At 41.3% G+C, this 25,142-nt stretch overlaps 2 protein-coding genes across 2 annotated transcripts in view; one reads left to right on the top strand and one right to left on the bottom strand.

The window, feature by feature from the left end:
* LOC141270518 (uncharacterized) overlaps positions 1–25,142 on the top strand; it is a 177,259-nt gene that overhangs the window by 81,217 nt on the left and 70,900 nt on the right. The gene's annotated exons all lie outside the window — the stretch shown is intronic.
* The window catches only part of LOC141270495 (uncharacterized), a 48,150-nt gene continuing 30,979 nt past the window's right edge, over positions 7,972–25,142 (bottom strand). Inside the window, exons 7-13 of the mRNA XM_073680499.1 lie at positions 19,166–19,323; positions 15,959–16,108; positions 15,650–15,829; positions 15,426–15,549; positions 15,237–15,334; positions 14,948–15,038; positions 7,972–10,092 (exon numbers count right to left, since the gene is read on the bottom strand). Coding sequence (XP_073536600.1) covers positions 8,234–10,092; positions 14,948–15,038; positions 15,237–15,334; positions 15,426–15,549; positions 15,650–15,829; positions 15,959–16,108; positions 19,166–19,323 — 2,660 coding nt within the window. The 3' untranslated portion in view covers positions 7,972–8,233. The remainder of the gene's footprint in view (positions 10,093–14,947; positions 15,039–15,236; positions 15,335–15,425; positions 15,550–15,649; positions 15,830–15,958; positions 16,109–19,165; positions 19,324–25,142) is intronic.

Below are 25,142 nucleotides of genomic sequence, written 5' to 3'. Positions count from 1 at the left end.
CCAATCCCGGGCTGCGTTCACCCCGACGCTCGTTTCGGCAAGCGCCTTTGTACCCAAACAGCAGTTTTTGACCACATATGGGGGTATCAATGTGGTAGGGAGTAGAGATGGGCAAACCCGAACAGTAAAGTTTGGGGACCCGTACCAAACACCTCAGGAAGTCTGTGTTACTGTTAGGATTTGGGTCTTTCCCGCGCTGTCATCTGCCTGAAAATTCTCACGCAGCACTGGTGCCATAAGAGAGGTCACCCAGGCTCATCAGCTGATTGAACTCCAGTGACCTCACTCCCAGCTGCTCAGCGTGAGCTCCTGTGTCAGTGTATAGCCGGCTGTACACTGTCTTGGCTTCAGCGGATTAGGCGTTAAGTGAGTATTTTTGTTGTTCATTATTTTATTTTTTGTTACATAAGACGAGGGCTTCAAAGGATTGGACATTAGGTAAGTATTTTTTTTTGTAAATTAAGAATTATTAATAAAGAATTGTGTCATTATTTCAAATGAAGGATTTTGTTCTGGCTGTATCTCTATGTCTCAAATTGTATTATGGGGTTAGTAATAGGGGTGTCTTATAGACGCCTCTCCATTACTAACCTGGGCTTCATGTCAGCTGCCAATACAAGGCTGACATGATCCCCAACCCTATTACTCCACTTGTCATCGCCACAGGGCAAGTGGGAAGAGCGAGGCTAAGCGCTAGATTTGTCACATCTTATTGATGTGCCATTTCTGTGGTGGCTGAGGACTGATGTTATTAGCCTCGGACAGGGCCACTATCCATGGCCCCTTCCCTAGCTAATAAAATCAGCCGACAGCTGTCTGTTTAGCCTTTGCTGGATCGATTTTATAGGATGAACCTATGTCAATTTTTTTCTGGGGTCCCACTGTAAACTATTAATCTATTATCTATCTATTACTTATCTATATAACTATCCATCTATCGATAGACTATAGATAGACATATGGATGGATATATGGATAGAAAAAACAAAGATAGAAGCAGCACCAGCATGCAACGTTTGGGTGCAAAGCCCCCCGGTATTGACCAACCTTCAATATAATACAAAAAATAGGAGGAAGCCACCATTATGAGTGAGCAAAAAAGTGATATTTAATGGCCCATCATGGCGACGTTTCGGTTCTGTAGTGAGAACCTTTCTCAAGCCTCAAGATAGATAAATTGATAGATAATAGATAATTAGATAGGTAGATAGATAATATATAGATATATTGATAGATAGATAATAGATGTATGGATAGATAGATAAATGCATAGATAGATAGATGATAGATAGATATATGGATAGATAGATTGATAGATATATGGATAGATAGATATACAGATTAATAGATAATATATATATGGATAGATAATAGATAGATAGATAGATAGATATACAGATAGATATACAGATAACCAGAAGAATATGGGTGCAGCACCAGCAAAAACAGTTCAGAAATGGTCACTGTCACAGCTGCAGGATTATGCTGATATCTGACAGCATGATCCCACAGAGCTCTGACCCACGGTAACGGTGTTACTGCTGATCAGAGCCCGTGTTTCCGGCGCTGTCATGCAGATGACAGCATGGGAAACCAGGGATGTTCCAGTCCCCCATTCATATGAATGGGGTCCGTGTTCGGGGTTGGGTACTGTTCTGGTTCCTGAACCCAAACTTTTACTTAATTGTTCGGCCGAACCCGAACAGTCACCCGAACCCATCTCTAGTCGGAAGAAATTGCGCAACAAATTCTGTTTTTTTTTCCTCCTATTATCCCATGTGAAAATGACTAATTTGGTGGTAAAATAGTTAAGTGCAAAAAAAAGTAGCTTTAATTTGCACATCTACATTTTAAAACGTTCTGTGAAACACCTATGGATTCAAACTGCTCAACACACCCCTAGATGAATTCTTTGATGGGTCTAGATTCCAAAATGGGGTCATTTGTTTGGGTTTCTGCTGTTTTGGTACCTCAGGGGCTCTGCAAATGAGACATGGTGTCTGCAATCTATTCTAGACAAATTTACTTCAAATACCAAATAGTGCTTCCTCCCTTTCGAGCCCTGCCGTGCCCCTAAACAGCAGTTTTTGATCACATATGTGATACTGCTACATTCAAGAGAAATTCTGTAATATATTTTAGGGTCAATTTTCTCCTGTTACTCCTTGTGAAAATGAAAAATTTGCAGATAAAGCAATATTTGTGGAAACAATGAAATTTTTCATTTTTTGTCAATCCACTTTGCTTTAATTCCCATGTAGCATGTGAAGAGTTACATTTTCAACAGCAGTTTAGAACAATTTAAGGGGTGCAGTTTTTAAAATGGTATCACTTCTGGGGGATTCCAATATATAGGCCCCTCAAAGTCTCTTCAAATCTGAATAGGTCCTCTGGTAAAGCAACTTGCTCGGCTCTCCCAGAGGCAGACACAGGACACACGTCTCGGGATAACTTCCTGCTGGTTTATTTAGACGGCATAAGCTCCAGCAGGGTTCCCCAAAAATAAACAGGCCCTCTCCGGGGATAGCGGAAAAAAAAAAGATAAAGCATAAAAGAGTCAATTAGCGAGCGAGGCTTCGCCTGCTCCAGGTAGCACAGTGAAGTCTCACCGAACACCAGTCCTTCGGTGTTGCTCTCTGGCTTCACCAAACACAGCCTGGAGACTTCCCTCTCCAGACCATACACTACAGAAAAAAAACATTGACTGACCATTTAAACTCGCTCAGCCACACCCTGAGAGGAGGTAGTGTGAATGGCTTCCCACCCTCTTTACCATTCACAAAAAAACACACCCTTTATGTGAGTTGACCCCCAGCATATAACATGCTGGCAAAAAGTTTGTAGGTTTCAGTTCACACAGGCTAGCAGCCGGAGTGACACATACCTCCCCTCGTATATAACACCAGTGACTCTGTCACAGTCCTTAAAAAACTGGATTTATACATTTCCTTGAAAAAAAAAGAACAATGAAATGACAAAGCAGACATATGACAAGTGTAATTTATTAACTATTTGTGCAGTATGACTATCTGGTTTAATGCTATGAATCATTCAAAGTTTGAAAATTGCTATTTTTTCATAAAACTGCAGATATTTTCACAAAAAGCGAAAATGTATTGACCTAAATTTACTGTTAACAATGTGCACGAAAAAACAATCTTGGAATCACAAGGATATATAAAAGCATTACTAAGTTATTACCACATAAAGTGACACTGGTCACATTTGAAAATTGATGTTTGGTCATTACCCCTGTCACTAAGGGGTTAATCAGCAGTCTGCATCTCAAAAATATACTCACAACACTGCTGGACAGTACATGCCCACACAGCTCTGCTACACATGCCACACGTTTACATATACACAGCTCTGATACATATGCAAATTTGCATACACACACATCTCTGCTACATATACACATTTACATACACACACAAACTGCTTATACATTGTAAGGTGGCTGTTAAACACATTCTGGTTGGGAGATAAACTTGAAGTAATGCTTTAGTACATGTAGGACTAAAAGGAGTTAATCGACCATGACACATTGATTATGAGCAGCTGAAGAGTTGGGAGAGATGGCTGCTCACCATATGTCCACCCCTGGTTGTGGATCACTTTGGAAATTGAGAGCTGTTTGTCTCACACATGGCTGTGTGTAATGTGGTGTGCAGATCTCCTGGATTGAGTGCCTTTGCTAAAGGACTAAGAAGCTGGACTCTAAAGCCAGCCAGGCTAACCAGCACTATTGTATGGATTTGTTACTTTGTATTACTTTGTGCCGGACAAAGGCTGTATTTAACTTTTACTGTGATGTGGTTTATGAGGACTGAAATAAACCAGCCGGATTTTAAACAGAAATGGTTCCTGAGATACCTCATATCGCTCCCAAGTGAGTAGCATTGTTACAACATTAACCAATTTTGCAGTTCCGTCCAGGTTATGTGGTCCTGCAACTAGTAGGGTGGAAGATCCATCAGCTGCTCACTCAAGACGTGCTGCCTCTATTTGAGAAGGAGGGGGATGGGGATGCACTACCAATATCTCGTTTGATGTCAGTGAGGGTGCTACGTCATGCAGAAAAAGACAACATGATCATGTAAAGGAAAAGCACTACATAAAGACGTGCACACCTCCTATAATTATATATACAAGGAAAGTTTATTGAACATGGACATACAATACTAAAAACATTTTATAACCAAAAAAATGGTACATAAAGTGTCCCCAAATAGCAAATATAGAAAATAAACATATAAATATACAATGGGTATATGAATCCCAGAAATACAGTACTATATCTGGTGTAATCTCCAAGAAGGGGGTCCAAAAATAATGAGCCCCAAAATGTCATGCAATAATAAAGAACAATATCCAAAAATCCCAAACAATATCTAAGAGGTAGAAAAAAACCTCTGTAGCTCACCATAAGAGGCCCCAGGTGATGCAAGTCAGAAGGGAAAACAGCCAGTGATGTTCAAATACCTCAATTATATGAACACCGTGAAAAGCTTCTCAGCAAATACATATATCAAATAAATTGCAAATGCAAATAATATGAAGAACAATATAGCCCATGCTCCACAGCCTGGAAGAATACAGATAGTGATTGCCTTATCTAGTGGTATACAGGCAGTATTAGGAAAAACCCAATGAGAGCTAGAGAAAGATAAGGGTAGCTAAGATGCAGCTCACTAATAGGGAGAGGTGCTAGACGCTGTAGAGGTGCGGCAACAGGAACCAGGGTGGCATATTAAAAAGATCACTGGCAGAGAGGTAGGATAATACCTGCTAGCATCAAAGGGAAAAAGGGGCTAGAATGCTGGGGGGTGTGGACATGAGGAGAATCCAACGCGTATCGCCGTGACCCACACGGCTTTGTCACGTCACATGCTCCCCACATTAGTTCAATAGACTTATAAACACATTTGATTAGAATGAGTGCTTACTGGTACTGAGTCGTGCTGTGGGACGCCGCGGACCAGAAGCTACGCAACCGGAAGTAGTGTTAGTAATAACATGCCCCAAAATCACACATTCCATTCATGCTATATGAAAGAGAAGGGGTGGGCGTGATGCACAATACATGTTGAACACGGAAGGAAGACTTTCATCGCCAGGCCGGCAACCTCACGGACCGATTCAAAAAGAGGGGATATCCTAGGAAAGTGATTTCTATGGCTTACCAATGTGCCAGATCCCAGACACAGGAAACTCTCCTCTCTCCCAAGAATAGACGACAAAACTCGGATTTGCGTTTCACTACCAATTACGTCAACCAATGGGAACAGGTAAGAGACATCCTGTGTAATTGTTGAGGCATATTAAGAACTGATAGGCCAACAGCCTCCATCATCACAGATCGCCCACTTTTGACAGTGAGAAGGGCACCCAATCTAAGGGATCTGTTAACAAGGAGTCATTTTAACAGACTCACACATAAATTAAACAGCGGCATTTCCCTAAAAGGCTTCTTCCTATATGGGGAGTGTAATGTATGCCAATTCATGCACCCTACCCGGGACACTTTCGTCAATCCCCTTGATGCAAAGGGACATCCCCTCAGAACATATGTCAACTGTAAAAAGAGATGTGTTATCTATGCAATTATCTGCCCTTGTCAAGAAGTTTATGTGGGGCAGACCTCACAAGAGTTGAGGAAGCGCATTCAATAACACTTCTCCACTATTAACCTAGCAGCTGTGGACCTTAAAAATGGGAAATCCCTTACTTCTGTTGACAAGCTTTTAATATCTCTGTACCACTCCGCTCATTTTTGCCTCTTCTTTTTTTCTAAAAGATCTTTCCAGTGGTGGAACGGCTACTTTTTACACAGATGACCAAGGTGCCTTACCTGACTTTCCGATCCAAGATATCTTTGAAATCAATCCTGAGGATTATCCCACAAGCCACCTGGGTCTCCCTTGGATCTAAGGACAAAGAATTCTTCACACAAACATCTTAGTGGCTATTATGGATGGACTACTCTAAATCATTAGAGTACAGCACTATTCATCATATGGCATGATGCATTGACTTTGCAACATAACAACATTATCCAATGTATGGATGTATGGACTAGGAACAAGATACGTCTTAAACCTATGGGTCAGCCAGTGATTCTCTATTTTATGGTGATTTTTTTTGCCCTACCCCTGTCGGGCGGGTTTATTAATTATCATCACTCATTATATAGTCGTAAGCTGTGGGCAGATTAATTTTCTCGCTGATCACGCACATGGTACCTCAGACTCCCCTATCCACCGGCTTTGAATCGGGGCATGGTCGCCGGGGAGATCATCGACTATCTATCTGTTGATGGTCTCATCAGCATGGAACCCCATCTGGCAACAACACTGAGATCTAGCTGTCATCCTTTGGGGGGGGGGTGATCTTGGGGCTAAATGGCTGATTTTTGCAAATGTGTTTTACACTGACATTGATAAATCTTTGTTTCCTCTAGGGGTTTCTTTTCTCCCTTCTTTTAGCAGGATGTATGGCTCTTTTATCCACCATCATACCCACCTACACATCTCTTATAATCTTCTACTGTGGTCTTCGGTCTTAAATTCACTTCCTCTCTGGGCCCACACTTTAGGTGCCCACGCATAATCAATTTGATAGGATATCACTGGTTGGACATAGACACTAGTACCTACTAGTCAGTCTTGGTATGGCCTTTGACCTCTATGACCCAAAATTTTTCTGTATACTTTCTCCCCATCTTCGGATTGGGGTGTGTACTGTTCAAATATATTTCGTTTTTTGGCTGTTAAGAACATGGCCCATCCATGGTCTACCTAACTATCCATTTAGAATACAGTATGCATCTTGCACGGTTTGGTTAACATGACTGTAAACTCGTCTGGGGATAAGTTGTGCTTATAATATATATATATATATATATATATATATGCCTTTTTTTGGACATTTCCGATGCTACGGTGCCTGTAATATCATCGCCGGGCATATAGCATACATGAAATCTTGGCTCAGGTAGACTGTGTGCGTTCTATTGAGTTACCATACTTACCTCTAGCCCTATTGTCCCTAATAACGTCACCAGACATTGTTTTATTTGGATCATATATTTGGGCATATCATCGTATCTCTGTTTCTTTACCTCTTTCCTTCATTGCCCTGGACATATATACCAATTTATATAGGTGAATATAACTATTTATACCTCTTCAGTATTGGAACTAATACTTGGACACTGTCCTGCATCAGCTATTATTATAGGCTGCTATATGGTCCCTATATAACGTCATATTACAGCTGGTCCTATTATGTCCATCTTAGGACGTGCCTGATCCAAGTGCTTTGCAAATAGTACTTTTGAGGTGTTGTTCTATCTAGCGCATGCGCGGCCTGTGCACGGACCCCACTACTGATTTATTGTAACTTAATCTGCTTTCGGAGTATTATGTATGTTCTTAGTTCACTTTCAACAATATCATAGGGATAACATACTTATTGGTACCAATGGTGGGCAACGTCATCTATAGTTAGATGCAGTGCGATCAGCCCCACCTCTCACTTAACTTCCATGCAGTTACGATGTTTACTGCCTGCTCTTCATTGATAGGCCATTCTTGATGACCCACATCCCTACCCATTGGACATAACATGTATTGTCTCTCACGCCTACCCCTTCTCTTTCATATAGCATGTATGGAATATATGATTTTGGGGCGTGTTTTTACTATCACCACTTCCAGTCGCGTATCTTTTGGTCCGGGGGGTGGTCCTGCAGCGCGACTCACTACCAGTAAGCACTCATTCTAATCAAATGCGTTTATAAGTCTATTGAACTAACGCGGAGAGCATATTCCCCTGACAAAGCCGTGTGGGTCACGAAGATACGCATGGGCTTCTCGTCATGTCCCCCACAGCATTCTAGCCCGTTTTTCCCTTTTATGCCAGCAGGTATTATCCTACCTCTCTGCCAGTGATCTTTTTCATATGCCTCCCTGGTTCCTGATGCCACACCTCTCCAGCATCTAGCACCTCTTCCTATTAGTGACCTGCATCTTAGCTACCCTTATCCTTCTCTAGATCTCATTGGGTTTTTCCTAATACTGCCTATATTAAGGTGTGGGCAAGGGAATCACTATCTGTATTCTTCCAGGCTGTGGAGCATAGGCTATTATTCGCATTTGCAATTTATTTCCTATACGAGAAGATTTTCACAGTGTTCAAATAATTGAGGACATTTCCCACATTCTGAACATTAATAAGGCTTCTCCCCTTTGTGAGTCTTCTGATGTGAGTTAAGATTTGCTTTATCTGTAAAACATTTCTCACATTCTGAACATGAAAAAGGCCTCTCCCCTGTGTGAATTCTCTGGTGAATAACAAAATTCCATTTCCGGTTAAAATATTTTCCACATTCTGAACAAGAATATAGTTTCTCCCCTGTATGAGTTCTTTGGTGAATAGTAAGACTTGATTTCTGTGTAAAACATTTTTTACATTCTGAACATGAATATGGCTTCTCCCCTGTGTGAGTTCTCTGATGTGTAATAAGAGCTGATTTGAATACAAAACATTTTTCACATTCTGAACATGAATATGGCTTCACCCCTTTGTGATATCTCTGGTGTAAAACAAGCCGTGAATTATTTACAAAACATTTCCCACATTCTGAACATAAAAAAGGCTTCTCCCCTGTGTGAGTTCTTTGATGTATAACAAGAGATGATTTCTGTGTAAAATATTTCCCACATTCAGAACATAAATATGACTTCTCCCCTTTGTGCCTTCTCTGGTGTTTAACAAGAGATGATTTATGTACAAAACATTTTCCACATTCAGAACATAAAAAAGGCTTCACCCCTGTGTGTATTCTCTGGTGACTAACAAGAATCGATTTCCAGTTAAATTTTTTACCACATTCAGAACATGAATATGCCTTATCCTTTTTATGAACTCTTTGATGTGTAACAAGATGTGATTTACATGAAAAACATTTCCCACATTCTGAACATGAATATGGCTTCTCCCCTGTGTGATATCTCTGGTGTACAACTAGTAGTGATTTATGTACAAAACATTTCCCACATTCTGGACATGAATATGGTTTCAACCCTGTGTGGATGCTTTGATGTGTAACAAGAGATGATTTATGTGTAAAAGATTTCCCACATTCAGAACATGAATATGACTTCTCACCTTCGTGATTTCTCTGGTGTTTAACAAGAGATGATTTATGTACAAAATATTTTCCACATTCTGAACATAAAAAAGGCTTCACGCCTGTGTGTATTCTCTGGTGACTAACAAGAATCGATTTCCAGTTAAAATTTTTCCCACATTCGGAACATGAATATGCATTATCCTTTTTATGAATTCTTTGATGTGTAACAAGATGTGATTTACATGAAAAACATTTCCCACATTCTGAGCATGAATATGGCTTCTCCCCTGTGTGATACCTCTGGTGTACAACTAGTAGTGATTTATGTACAAAACATTTCCCACATTCTGGACATGAATATGGCTTCTTCCCTGTGTGGATGCTTTGATGTCTAACAAGAGATGATTTATGTGCAAAATATTTCCCACATTCAAAACATAAATATGACTTCTCCCCTTTGTGACTTTTCTGGTGTGTAACAAGAGATGATTTCTGTCCAAAACATTTCCCACATTCTGAACATGAATATGGCTTCTCCCCGGTATGAATTCTCTCATGCCTAACAAGATCAGATTTCTGCTTAAAGTATTTCCCACATTTGTAACAACAAAATCTATTATCCCCTGTGTGAATTTTTAAACAAATTTTTTTAACCAAAGAAGTTTCGAGTGAAAAACTTTTTCCATATTCTGAATGTGAAAATGGCTTCTTTGCTTTAGGTGCAGTTCGTTTTTTAATGTCTCTTTTGAGACATTTTTTCTTGCTAGTAGTTGATAATGAATTAGAAGTTAAGACCTGTTTCAAAGGATCAGATGATTGATTTTTGCTGTGAAGGAATGATGGTATATCTGGAGAAATGGTGTTCACTTCAATTGTATCCTGTGGGATCTCCAGATCATTTGATTTAAAACTTGAACATGTCAGATGTCCCTCTGATCTCCAGTCACCAGCATCTGCAAAGAATAAAACCAATTATTTTTTAACAAAATATCCTTGAAATTTATATCTTTTTAAGATCTGCACTTAAAATTTACGGAAAAATTGCAAGTTATGTAAAAAAAAATTACTTATTCACCAAGACAATGGCAGTTCACAGTCTAACAGAAAACCTCATAGGATGAACCAGTAGAGCGTGGTATTCAATTGTTTGTTCATTCTGCCCACAAATATGGAATAAAATGCCACCAAACAAGGTTATGTAGGTGAAAATGATAAAAATACATACCGTATTTTTCAGACTATAAGACGCACCAGATCATAAGAGGTACCTGGGTTTTAGAGGCGGAATATAGAAAAAAAATGAAAGCAAAAAATGTGGTCATGATGCACTGTTATGGGGGAGAGGGGTCTGCTGCTAACACGGTTATAGTGGTAATATTCCCCAAGTCTGTACTAATATCCCCCATCCTGGTATGTTTGGCACCCCTAATCCTGGTATGCATGGCACCCCTCATCCTGGTATGCATGGTACCCCTCATCCCGGTATGGATGGCACCCCTCATCCTGGTATGCATGGCACCCTCACATCCCTCATCCTGGTATGCATGGCCCCCCTCATCCCTTATCCTGGTATGCTTGGCACCACCATCCTGGTATATGTGGCACCCCTTATCCTGGTATGCAAGGCCCCCCTCATCCCTCATCCTGGTATGCATGGCACCCCTCATCCTGGTATGCATGGCACCCCTACATCCGGGTATGCATGACACCCCCACATCCTGGTATGCATGGCACCCCCACATCCTGGTATACATGGCACCCCCACATCCTGGTATGCATGGCACCCCCACATCTTGATATGTATGGCACTCCCACATCCTGGTATGCATGGCACCCCCACATCTTGACATGTATGGCACACCCACATCTTGATATGTATGGCACCTACATCCCCATCACACAAAAAAATAAAAACTCCAACTCACCTTACTTCCCTCTGCTCCATCGTTGAGTCCCTGCCATGCGCGCTCACATAGGGAGATCAGCTGCCGGAATAGTCACTGCTCCCCATGCCAGGACTATTGGCGTCGGGAGCAGTGACTTCACGCTCCTTAATAGCGGGCGCACACTGTAGCCGTGCCGTGGTTCCTGCAGCTGCAGGGCAATCGCGTGTGCCCACTATTAAAGGACATGAATATTCACCCCCTCTCAACTCCCATGAGCATGGAGAGAGGGTGAATATTCATGCTCTTTAATAGCGGGCACAAATGACCGCCGAGCGCTGCAGGAGCCGCGGCTGCTGCAGACACTGTACGCCCATGATTAAGGAGAATGACACTGTACGCCCATGATTAAGGAGAATGACACTGTACGCCCATGATTAAGGAGAATGACACTGTACGCCCATGATTAAGGAGAATGAATATTCAGTGCACTGAATATTCATTTTCTTTAGCAGCAGGGACAGTGTAGGCTGCAGCAGCCGCTGCTGCCTCCTGTACCCCGCTCCTCCGCTGCTGCTGCTCCCCCCATGTCCCCACCACAAGACACTAAATTAGAAGGTTCGGACTATAAGACACACCCCCCACTTTCCTCCAAAATTTTGGAGGAAAAAAATGTATCATATGGTCCGAAAAATACGGTACTTTTACTCATCCCACAAAAAAACAAGTCCCCACTCAGGTGCATCATCTGTCAGTGTAAAAAAAACAGGTTGTCACATTATTGGTTTCTCAAAAGGCTGTTGAAATGCAACATTGCTTCCATAAACCAATCCAGCAATATCTGCTCTCCCAAAGTGAAATCTCCCCCGCGCTTCTGAGCCTTGCAACCACATTTAGCATCCATGTATTTGCCATTACTATAGTGAGAAGAACCCACTTAATTTACGGTGTTTGTCTCCTGAAGCACAATCTGGGCACTATGTGTTGGGTAATAAAATGGCATATTTGCACTTTTCACTCTGCAATATCCACAGCGTGCTAATTTCCGGAAAGTGTCTGTGGAATCAAAATTGTCACTAATACTGATGAATTCACTGAGGCTAATAATTTCCAAAATTGAGTCATTTTATGGATATTCTGCTGCTCTGTTTTTTTTGCCATTCTGTCACACTAGCGCTTCTGCAATTAATGTGTCACATCTGTTGGATCTGCTCCTGTGACTTCTGCTTCTGTCACCAGGAGCCGCCTTATTAATTCTGTAGGCGGCTCTGGTAATGGAGGAGACATCAGAACCAGAAGCTCTGAGAGTCACAGGCTCTGTCCAGCCACTAAGATTAGGGTACCTGGGACCGGTAGTATCATCCAGTCTGGCAGTATGGGTTTGTGTGCTGTCCAACTGGAGTAATCATCTCCCTTCTTCAGCCAACTGGAAACCACCACACCCTACTAAAGCTGGAAGCATATTGCCGGAAGCTGCCAGATACAGCCTTGTTCTCCTCTGGTTCAGTCCTCTGTGCTCAGCTCCTAACTTGTATATTTGTTTCTTGTTGTTATCCTGGCCTGGTTACGGACTACTTTTCATTTTTCTGATTTTGTATTTTCTCTGCCCTCTTGGTTCTGAACCGGCTACCTGACTATTCTTCTTGCCATCTCACACAAGCGAACAGCAGATAATTCCTTGTCCCCAGCCTAGGGTTCCCTGTGTAAATCCAGATCCATGTGTATGGGTTAAATGGTTAAGGGATCTGGAAAATGAAGTAAGATAGCGCCAATCTGGTTTGTGGTGGCCATCTTTTGAGCTACCAAGTGACCATGAACAGTGCCCCCGTTACATTATGCCTGCAAACGATTCCAGTAAATTCTTCGTTCCAACAGCTAAATGGCGCTCCTTCCCTTCTGAGCCCTGCCATGTGCCCAGATAGTAGTGTACAACCGTGTATAGGGGGTTGTCGGATTCAGGAGAAGTTGGAAAATAATTTGTTAGGTCCATTTCTTTCCTAATACCCTTTGTGACAATAAAAAATGGGGTTAAATCAACATTCTAGTTAAAAAAATAATAATTTTTCCATTTTGTGTTAATTCCTGAATCTGGTTTTTGATACTATGAAAAGTGCAATTTTCTAAAATCTAAGCCCCTCAAAGGAACTTCAAAAGTGATTTGTTACCCAAAAAAAATTTTTTGTAAATGTTATTGTACATATAAAAACTTGTTGCTAAACTAGTAAACCTTCTATCATCCGAAAAAAAAAAAGGATGTTGAAAATATAAAAGGGGATGTTGGAAAAATGCTGACGACCTAAAGTAGAAATATGAAAAATCTAGAGAGGTGGACAAGAGAGACTGAGTAACTGTAAGGGTGCTTTCACACTGCGTTCTGTGCCCCCATCGGGGTATATGTCCGAAATTCTCGGCAGAGTGAACGTGCGCTCTGCCGTGCACTTTTTTCGGCAGTGTACGCCTACAGGAGATGGACACTCAGACGCAGCAGCCTACGTCTGAGTGTCCTCCTCCTGTAGGCGTACACTGCCGAAAAAAGTGCACGGCAGAGCGCACGTTCGCTCTGCCGTCGCCATTGCAGCCTATGGCCCCCATCAGCTTATATGTCTAGAGCCCGTTTTGAGGGGAATTTCAGACATATGCCCCAATGGGGGCACAGAATGCAGTGTGAAAGCTAAGTGAACACCACAATCTTCTGGATAAAACTGAAAGAGAAAGTAAAAAAAGAAACAATTGTATTAGCAGAAACCAAGAAAGAAGTACATGGTCCTCTGGGGAAGAGTTTTTAAAGATGACACCAGGTCAGGTGACACCTGTGTCACAGTGACTAATTATACAAGGCTGGCCAGGCCGAGAAGAGGCAGTTGGCACCAGAACCTGCACCTGGGCAGGTTGTGTGGCTGAGAAGTGGGCTTACAGCCCCCATTGCAACAGAAGAGTCCGAGAGCGATCAGATGTCGGAGAATGCCTGAATTGTTAGGAAGATCCGTGCCCCGCTCCAGTGGAAGGCCATGACCAGAGCCACACCAGGCCTGAGGGACGCCGCGGCCGAGTCATCGGGATGCACCTGGAGAGCGAGACAGGCAAGACGCCGTGAGCCAGTGGGTGAGATCCGGACGACTCCATTCGATGCCTGGGATCCAGACTACGCCAGTCAAAACCGAAGGCCCAACCCTTATCCGTTCCGGCCAGATAGTCGACCTACGCAGGTCAAGTACCGAAGACCAGAGCAACACCGGTCAAGACCCATAAACCAGACAACGCCAGTCAAGATTCGAGGACCAGCCCCCACTTTACCAGATCTAGGAGACGCCCGTCGGCGGTCAAGCCCTGAAGATACCCAAAAATATGAGACCAGAGACTCTCACCTAGCCTGGTTATTGGAGGATGCGAGAGAGCCGGGCCATTACTTCCAGCACAGATGGTACGGGGTGTGAACAGGAGGGAGGCTGCAGATGAGACGGGGTTTGACTGATGCTAAAGCAGCCCAGAAAGCGTTATTAGACTTTGTCAGGGCCTGGAAAGCTGCAAAGATGCCCTAGAGACTGTTCCCGCCAAATACGGCATTTGTCCCCTTCCTGGTTAGACCAAGGTTGGACTGTAGACCCAGAACTGATCTCGAGGACTTATTTCTTGTAATGTACTAACCAATATATCTCTATGCATATAATTGCATGTAAATGATACTGTGAATATTGTTTGTGTGCGATTTATCTGTGATAATAATCTTTCCTGCATTTAACCCTATTAAATGAATAAAGTAGAAGTAGACTGTTGATCCCACCTGTTGTCTCCGCTGTTCCATCCAGATCACCTGCATTACAAGTTCACGATTGTGATACAGCAGGACTACAAGACCGATAAAGCAACCACAGCTGGTGACTGAGAAGAATCTGTGACTTCTCTGCATTTAGTGGTCACTGCTCACCTGGGTAGTCAAAGGTAGGACTCTCCTCTTTACACCACTCATCACCCCTCACATATGTCTCTGTAGTATTAATATGGGCCAAATCTTCACCCTGAAACAAATATTGTAAAAGTCACAGACAGATGGAGAAGTCACATCTATGATCAGCTCTAATCCTGCGATCTCCACCGTTCTCATTACACAAGTATAAAACATATAATACTGGTGGATAAAACAAGACTGAGCACAAGACCTTCACAGCCGTCAACACATCATAGGGGAGATCTCATGACACCTTCTCTCCATCTACCTGATGATCCTGAGGAAAATTGGTATTTTCTTGTTTACAGTCCTGTGGAAGAAGAGGATGGGGACATCTCTCTGGTGTTGTCCTCTTACTGGATAGATCTGGAGGAAACACATACAGGGACTGAATTCATTCTTTACATACAGATAATTATATAATTATAGGCCGTGTGTATTTAGCCCTGTGTATTACCTGGTGATGTGAGGGGCTGGGGAACCTCCATCATGACGTCCTTGTACAGATCTTTGTGTCCTTCTAAATACTCCCACTCCTCCATGGAGAAATAGACGGAGACATCCTGACACCTTATAGGAACCTGACACATACAATGATACAGTCATCTACCCCAATCCTTTCATAGCGTTACTGTTAATGGGACATTACTGTTACTAGCGTTAATGTTCCAGCAGTGTCACCTCTCCAGTCAGCAGCTCAATCATCTTGTAGGCGAGTTCTAGGATCTTTTGGTCATTGATGTCCTCGTGTATCTGGGGGTGAGATGGAGGCCCCGTGATTGGGCTCAGGGTTCTTCCCCATCCCTCAGACCCGTGGGCTTGACAGTGCTCTTTAGATGTCTTCTTCACTACTGTGTAATCCTGGTTGTGGAGAGACATATTAATAAATCTCCCTACAAACATTTCCAGAGTCCTCACCTCTCCAGGTCTGTCCATCTGTTTTCCCCATAGATAAGAATGATGTAATGTGATGTCATCAGAATCTCTCACCTCTCCAGTAAGCCGGAAGAGGATCTCTAGGGTGAGGTGTAATATCCTCTCTGCCATCTTGTCTCTGTTCCTTTCTATCCTTGACGGGCAAATCAGGAAAATTCTCTTATTTAGAAGATCTCCACTGAGAGGATCCGATATTGTAGGAACCTGAATGGGAAGAAGATGAGCTGATGTAACATGATAAAGAATTCTGTATAATAATACAACTACTGGAGTTAATAAGGGAAAAATATGAGGAGATTTATTATTTTACAGTAATTAATTTTCTTCATTACATCTACTAATAAATCCTATATATTTTAGACCACAGACAACAAGCAGTTTCTTCCTCAGAGTCTGCGGCTGAATACGTTTCTCATAGACTCATTATCCATAATGCTAATTCTCGTCTCATTTACCGACTGCAATACAGCAGGAGATATTCATTACACTTGACATAAGAAATAACTACTTCATGATGAGGACGACATCTTGATCTTCTACTATGGCTCTAGAAACATATTTGGCCAGAGTCCGTCACTGACTACATCACCACCAGCCGCCTGTATGAATGTTTCCCGTCTTCCCCGGGCTGTAATCTTTTATCACATTAAATCTCATGTCTAATTCACACACAGAAGATTGAGGCATTTATAAAAGCTGGTTTGTAAGAACACTGAGGACAGGAGATATTTGATGCCAAAATCTACATGTAGTGTTTTATGTTTTTTTTTATTCTGAATATGATGTGTTTTTCTAGGATATTCTCTGAACATTTCCCTAAATTACATGAAAAACACCAGAAAATACAGGTGCTAAAATGTTACAAAATACTATTGGCACCAACAACTCTTAAACATTTTTATAGAGATCACAGGAAAGCTCAGCAGAGTAAAACAGCTGTGTATGGAGGAGTCGGGAGAGGTAGACATCAGCCAAATGATCGATCAGCCAACCGTTATTTCATGTGTATGGGGTCATTAGTATTACACTGACAGGCAGGGATAACACACGGCACTACAGTAATATCAAAAATCCCACGAGCATTGTCAATCACCTTCAATCAGAGCATAATAGGTCATGTAGTGCATGTATGTAATAGTGATCACTCCAAAATATACTATTGGCTAAAGGAGAAAAAAGGAGTGTTTCATTAAAAAAATATTCCTTTAATTTATTACATTAATAAAATACTATATTCTAAAATGGACATCACAATGGCAACACACGGAGGAGAGAAAGTGCTCCTCCCATGAGCCAGTAATCAACATGGTATAATATTAAAGGCAGGTGGGACCAAAAACTGGACAGTATCAGAAGTCAATAATTTAGAATCATACAATAGGCATATATCACTGTTAATCCTGTTAATAACTACGTCCCTACGTATTCAGAGCCTCACTTCAGAGTAGTATATAAGGGATCAATAGGGCTGGACATAGGTGACATCAACCTGTCCCACTTTGAACAGGTTGATGTCACCTATGTCCAGCCCTATTGATCCCTTATATACAGCACTCAAATGAGTCTCTGAGTACGTAGGGATGTAGCTATTAACATGATTAACAGTGATATATGACTATTGTATGATTCTAAATGATTGACTTCTGATACTGTCCAGTTTTTGGTCCCACCTGCCTTTAATATTATACCATGTTGATTACTGGCTCATGGGAGGAGCACTTTCTCTCCTCCGTGTGTTGCCATTGTGATGTCCGTTTTAGAATATAGTATTTTATTAATGTAATAAAGGTATATTTTTTTAAAGAAACACTTCTCTTTTCTCCTTTATCCAACGGTACTACAGTAGTACAGTGCATCACCGGAGCAATCAGAGGATTGTTTGTTGTATGATCACAATAATGAACACATTTACATACACACAGCTCTTCTGGATATGCACATTTACATACACGCTCAAATTGTGTATACATTACCCCATTTTGCAGTTGCTTCAAGGTTATGTGATTGATCCCATGATCTGAAAGGTCCTGGAGCTAGGTGGGTGGAAAGTCCTTCAACTGCTCACTCAAGACGTACTACCTCTTTTCAGCAGCTTCCTCTCCTGCTCTGCACTGATCACATTTATCAGTGTGGGGCTGAAGAAGAGAGCAGTTCTCTCCGTGATCAGGAAGGACACTATCTCAGCATTCTCCTGCATCACAGGAATCTGCCTGCGGACTGTAAGAGAATCTTGCATATTAGCAAGATTTTTCCCTTTCTCATTTAATTATACGCTGGTCTCTTATATATATTTTTTTAACTAATTGTCAATAAAATATATGGTTTCTCCCTATGAGAGTTATTTTTCATGGTCTACAAAATATAATTTTCCAGTAAATCATTTCTCACATTCTAGGTATGAAAATGGCTTCTCCCCAATGTGAGACTTTTGATGTTTAAGAGGTGAAATTTTTGGCTAAAATATATCCCACATTCTGAACATGGACAAGGCCTTTCCCCTGTGTGAATTCTCTGGTGACTAACAAAACTCGATTTCTGGTTAAAATATTTCCCACACTCTGAACATAAATATAGTTTCTCCCCTTTGTGAGTTCTCTGATGATTAGTTAGCTTTGATTTCTGTGTAAAACATCTTTCACATTCTGAACATGAATATGGCTTCTCCCCTGTGTGATATCTCTGGTGTACAACAAGTTGTAATTTATCTAAAAAACATTTCCCACATTCTGGACATGAATATGGCTTCTTCCCTGTGTGAATGCTTTGATGTCTAACAAGAGATGATTCATGCGCAAAAAAAAATTACCACATTCAGAACATGGAAAAGTCTTTTTCCCTGAGTGTATTCTCTGTTGACAAACAAGAATAAATTTCCAATTAAAATATTTCCCACACTCTGAACATGAATATGCCTTATCCCTTTTATTAATTCTTTGATGTGTAACAAAATGTAATTTACATCCAAAACATTTCCCACATTCTGAACATGAATGTGGCTTCTCTCCAGTATGAATTCTTTGATGCCTAACAAGATTTAATTTCTGGTTAAAATATTTCCCACACTTGTAACAACAAAATCTATTCTCCCCTGTGTGAATTTTTAAAATAGATTTTTTTAACAAAAGACGTTTTGAGGGGAAAACTTTTTCCATGTTCTGAATGTGAAAATGGCTTCTTTGCTTTAGGAGCAGTATGTTTTTTAATGCCTCTTTTGTGATGCTTTTTCTTTTTAGTAGTTGGTAATGAATCAAAAGTTATGACCTGTTTCAAAGGCTCAGATGATACATCTTTGCTGTGAAGGGATGATGTTATATCTGGAGTAATGGCATTCACTTCAATTGTATCCTGTGGGATCTCATAATCATCTGATTTAAAAATTGAAGATGTCAATTGTCCCTCTGATCTCCTGCCACCATCATCTGCCAAGAAATAAAACCAATTATTTTTTAACAAAATATCCTTGAAATTTATATCTTTTAAGATTTCTACTTACAATTTAAGTAAAAATGGCAAAAATTGACTAATTCACAAAAACAATGACAGTTTACAGTCTGATAGAAAACCTCATAGGATGAACCAGTGGAGCATGGTGTTCTACTGTTTGTTCATTCTGCCCCCAAATATGGAATAAAAAGCCACTAAACAATGTTGTGTACAGTACAGACCAAAAGTTTGGACACACCTTCTCATTTAAAGATTTATCTGTATTTTCATGACTTTGAAAATTGTACATTCACACTGAAGGCATCAAAACTATGAATTAACACATGTGGAATTATATACTTAACAAAAATGTGTGAAACAACTGAAAATATGTCTTATATTCTAGGTTCTTCAAAGTAGCCACCTTTTGCTTTGATGACTGCTTTGCACACTCTTGGCATTCTCTTGATGTGCTTCAAGAGGTAGTCACTGGAAATGGTTTTCACTTCACAGGTGTGCCCTGTCAGGTTTCATAAGTGGGATTTCTTGCCTTATACATGGAGTTGGGACCATCAGTTGTGTTGTGCAGAAGTCAGGTGGATACACAGCTGATAGTCCTACTGAATAGACTGTTAGAATTTGTATTATGGCAAGAAAAAAACAGCTAAGTAAAGAAAAACGAGTGGCCATCATTATTTTAAGAAATGAAGGTCAGTCAGTCCGAAAAATTGGGCAAACTGTGAAAGTGTCCCCAAGTGCAGTCGCAAAAAACATCAAGCGCTACAAAGAAACTGGCTCACATGAGGACCGCCCCAGGAAAGGAAGACCAAGAGTCACCTCTGCTTCAAGTTTATCCGAGTCACCAGCCTCAGAAATCGCAGGTTAACAGCAGCTCAGATTAGAGACCAGGTCAATGCCACACAGAGTTCTAGCAGCAGACACATCTCTACAACAACTGTTAAGAGGAGACTTTGTGCAGCAGGCCTTCATGGTAAAATAGCTGCTAGGAAACCACTGCTAAGGACAGACAACAAGCAGAAGAGACTTGTTTGGGCTAAAGAAGACAAGGAATGGACATTAGACCAGTGGAAATCTGTGCTTTGGTCTGATGAGTCCAAATTTGAGATCTTTGGTTCCAACTACCGTGTCTTTGTGCGAAAGGTGAATGGATGGACACTACATTCCTGGTTCCCACCGTGAAGCATGGAGGAGGAGGTGTGATGGTGTGGGGGTGCTTTGCTGGTGACACTGTTGGGGATTTATTCAAAATTGAAGGCATACTGAACCAGCATGGCTACCACAGCATCTTGCAGCGGCATGCTATTCTATCCGGTTTGCGTTTAGTTGGACCATCATTTATTTTTCAACAGGACAATGACCCCAAACACACCTCCAGGCTGTGTAAGGGCTATTTGACCAAGAAGGAGAGTGATGGGGTGGTACGCCAGATGACCTGGCCTCCACAGTCACCAGACCTGAACCCAATTGAGATGGTTTGGGGTGAGCTGGACCGCAGAGTGAAGGCAAAAGGGCCAACAAGTGCTAAGCATCTCTGGAAACTCCTTCAAGATTGTTGGAAGACCATTTCCGGTGACTACCTCTTGAAGCTCATCAAGAGAATGCCAAGAGTGTGCAAAGCAGTCAAAGCAAAAGGTGGCTACTTTGAAGAACCTAGAATATAAGACATATTTTCAGTTGTTTCACACTTTTTTGTTAAGTATATAATTCCACATGTGTTAATTCATAGTTTTGATGCCTTCAGTGTGAATGTACAATTTTCATAGTCATGAAAATACAGAAAAATCTTTAAATGAGAAGGTGTGTCCAAACTTTTGGTCTGTACTGTAGGTGAAAATGATAAAAATAAATACTTTTACTTATCCCGCAAAAAAACAAGCCATCACTCAGGTCCATCATCTGTCAATGGAAAAATAGAGGTTTCCACATTATTAGTGGCTCATTCTGTTGAAATGCAACATGGCTCTCATAAACCAATCCAGCAATATCCGCTCTCCCAAAGTCAGATCTCCCCCTCACTTCTGAGCCTTGCAGTGTGCCCAAACCACATTTAGCATCCATGTATTTGCCATTACTATAGTGAGAAGATCCCACTTAATTTACGGTGTGTGTCTCCTGGAGCACAATCTGGGCACTATGTGTTGGGTAATAAAATGTCATATTTGCACTTTTCACCCTGCAACATCCACTGTGTGCTACTTTCTGGAAAGTGCCTGTGGAATCAAAATTGTCACTACTACTGGAGAATTCACTGAGGGTTATAATGTCCAAAATGCAGTCAATTCCTAGGGTTTTTTCCTTCTCTGGTGTTCTGCCGTCCTGTCACATTAGCGCTTCTGCAAATGATATGTGACATCTCCTCTGGGACCTGCTCCAGCGACGTCAGCTTCTGTCACCAGGAGCAGCCTTATTCATTCTGCAGGCAGCGCTGGTGATGGAGGAGATGTCGGAACCAGAAGCTCTGGGCAGCTCATGCTCTGTCCAGCCACTAAGATTATGGTGCCTGGGACCAGTACTGCCATCCAGTCTGGCAGTATGGGTGTGTGTGCTGTCCAGCCAGAGTAATCTGCTCCCTGCTTCAGCCAATCGGAGAGCACCACACTCTACTAAAGCCGGAAGCTGCCAGATACAGCCTGGTTCTCCTCTGGTTCAGTCCTCTGTGCTCAGCTCCCGGCTTGTGTATTTGTTTCCTGTTATGATCCCAGCCCGTTTACTGACTACTTTTAATTTTTCTGATTTTGTATTTTCTTTGCCCTCTTGGTTCTGACCCGGCTACCTGACTATTCTTCTTGCCATCTCACACCACAGAACAGCACGTAACTCCGTGTCCCCAGCCTAGTAGTCCCTGCGCAAGTCCAGATCCATGTATAAGGGTTAAATGGTGAAGGGCAAGGCAATCCTTGGAATGTGGAAAAAGAAGTAGAAAGCGCCAATCTGGTTTGTGGTGGCCATCTTTTGAGCTGCCAGGTGGCCATGAACAGTGCCCCCGTTACATTGTGTCTGCAAACTAGTCCAATAAATTCTGCGTTCCAATAGCTAAATGGCGCTCCTTCCCTTCTGAGCCCTGCCATATTCCCAGACAGTAGTGTACAACCGTATATAGGGTATTGTCGGATTTCGGAAAACAATTTGTAAGGTCCATTTGTTTCCTATTACCCTCTGTGACAATACAAAAATTGGGGCTACGTCAACATTCTAGTTAAAATATAATAATTTTTCATTCCACTTTGTGTTAATTCTTGAATCTGATTTTTGATACTGTGAAAAGTGCAATTTTCTATAATCTAGACCCCTCAAAGTGATTTGTTACCCAAAAAATAGTTTTGTAAATTTAATTAAACATATACAGTAAAACTTGTTGCTAAACTAGTAAACCTTCTATCATCCGAAAAAATAAAAGGATGTTGAAAAAATAAAATAGGATATTGCAAAAATGCTGACATAAAGTAGAAATATGATAAATGTTATTTATTAACTATGTTGTGTGGTATCACTATCTGTTTTTAAAGCATAAAAAATTAACCCCTTTACCCCCCAAGCCTGTTTTCACCTTCATGACAAAGCCAAATTTTACAATTCTGACCAGTGTCACTTTATGAGGTAATTACTCTGGAACGCTTCAACGGATCCCCCTGATTCTGAGACTGTTTTTTCGTGACATATTGTACTTCATGATAGTAATAAATTTTGTTCGATATGACTTGCGTTTATTTGTGAAAAATCTGAAATGTGGCAAAGTTAATTTTTTGCCCTTAACTCTGATATGTCACACAAAATAGTTAATAAATAACATTTCCCACATATCTACTTTACATCAGCACAATTTTTGAAACAATTTTTTTTTTCGTTAGGAAGTTAAGGGTTAAAATTTGACCAGCGATTTCTCATTTTTCCAACAAAATTTACAAAACCATTTTTTTTTAGGAACCACATCACATTTGAAGTGAGTTTGAGGGGTCTATATGACACAAAATACCCAAAAGTGACACCATTCTAAAAACTGCACCCCTCAAGGTGCTCAAAACCACATTCAAGAACTTTATTAACCCTTCAGGTGCTTCACAGGAACTGGAACAATGTGGAAAGAAAAAATGAACATTTAACTTTTTTTCACAAATTTTAATTTAGACCCATTTTTTTTATTTTCACAAGGGTAACAGGAGAAAATGTACCCCAAAATTTGTTGTGTAATTTCTCCTGAGCATGCAGATACCCCATATGTGGGGAAAAAGCATGGCATGGCAGGGCTCGGAAGGTAGGAGTGCAATTTGACTTTTTGAATGGAAAATTAGAATTGAGAGTGGACACCATGTCGCGTTTGGGGAGCCCCTGATGTGCCTAAACAGTGGAAATCCCCCACAAGTGACCCCATTTGGGAAACTAAACCTATCAAGGAACTTATCTAGATTTGCGGTGAGCAACTTGAACCTCCAGGTGCTTCACAGAACACTATAACGTTGAGTTGTGAAAATAAAAATGTAAAAAAAAAAATTAAATTTTTTCAACAAAAATGTTAGCCGCAGATTTTTTTATTTTTACAACAGGAGAAAATGGACCCCAAAATCTGTTGTGTAATTTCTACTGAGTATTCTGATACCTCATATGTGTAAGAAATCTACTGTTTGGGCGCACGGCAGGGCACGGAAGGTAAGGAGTGACGTTTTGACATGCAGACTTTGATAGAATGGAATTGATCTAGTGTTTCCTGGTATGTGAATTTTATTATGTAGTGGCATACGTAAGTTGCATAGAGTGCATCAGGTTGGCATATGTGTGTAGTGTACAGTGTATCAGGTTGGCATACGTGAGTTGTGCAGTGAACGTCTGGTTTGCATACGCGAGTTGTGTAGTGTACGTCAGGTTGGCATACATGAGTTGTGTAAGTCAGACATGAATATAGCAGTCCATGGATGTGTGGTACAGTTTGAAGCATTCTTTTATACACAGGCCAGGTTTGTCAGGACAGTTGTTGCATTTCCAAATAATGTCCTCTTTTGCGACCTTCCATGCTTTGTGGCTTGAAGGACCTCCTGAGGAAATGTTGGCCTGGTACGATACAAGCACCTTCAGTTCTGGAAATACTGGGGCCTGCTCCTTCCTAACTGCCAAATATCAGGGCCTTATTCACTACTTCCTGGAACTGAAGGTACGACATACTGTTCTGGCCTGCACATCATGATAGCACATAAGCGTTGTACATTGCCATCTGTACGATGTGCACGGCCAGCTTCTTGTACCATACCTTGGCTTTTCTCATGGCACTATACAGCTGGAGGGCTTGAATAGAGAGATCAAACCAGACTGTGTACTGGGGTACAACAAGAATATGGGGGAAGTTGGAGACCTGTGTAGAGGTACCTCATTCAGTGGTGGGGGTGCTGCCATCGCCATGTATGGTGGTCAAGAAAAGGACATCCCTTTTGTCCTTGTACTTGACCACCAGCATGTTGTATTGAGATGTACTTTTGTAATTGACCAAATACTTATTTTCCACCAAAATTTGAAAAAAAATTATTTCCAAATCAGACAATGTGATTTTCAGGATTTGTTTTCTCATTTTGTCTCTCATAGTTGAGGTCTACCTATGATGTCAATTACAGGCCTCTCTCATCTTCAAGTGGGAGAACTTGCACAATTGGTGGCTGACTAAATACTTTATTTCCCCACTGTACAACGACAATGCACATTGTCCTCCCCGAGATTACCCCAACTTTGACCGTCTTTTCAAAGTTCGGCCGGTCATTGAGAAATTCAGCAACAAGTATGAGGTGTACGTTCTCCAAAGGGACATTTGCGT

Source organism: Phyllobates terribilis, unplaced genomic scaffold (assembly GCF_046119375.1).
Source record: "Phyllobates terribilis strain yellow unplaced genomic scaffold, ASM4611937v1 Scaffold_5__5_contigs__length_657084704, whole genome shotgun sequence".
NCBI lineage: Eukaryota > Metazoa > Chordata > Amphibia > Anura > Dendrobatidae > Phyllobates > Phyllobates terribilis.
This window is presented reverse-complemented; position numbering and strand designations above follow the sequence as displayed.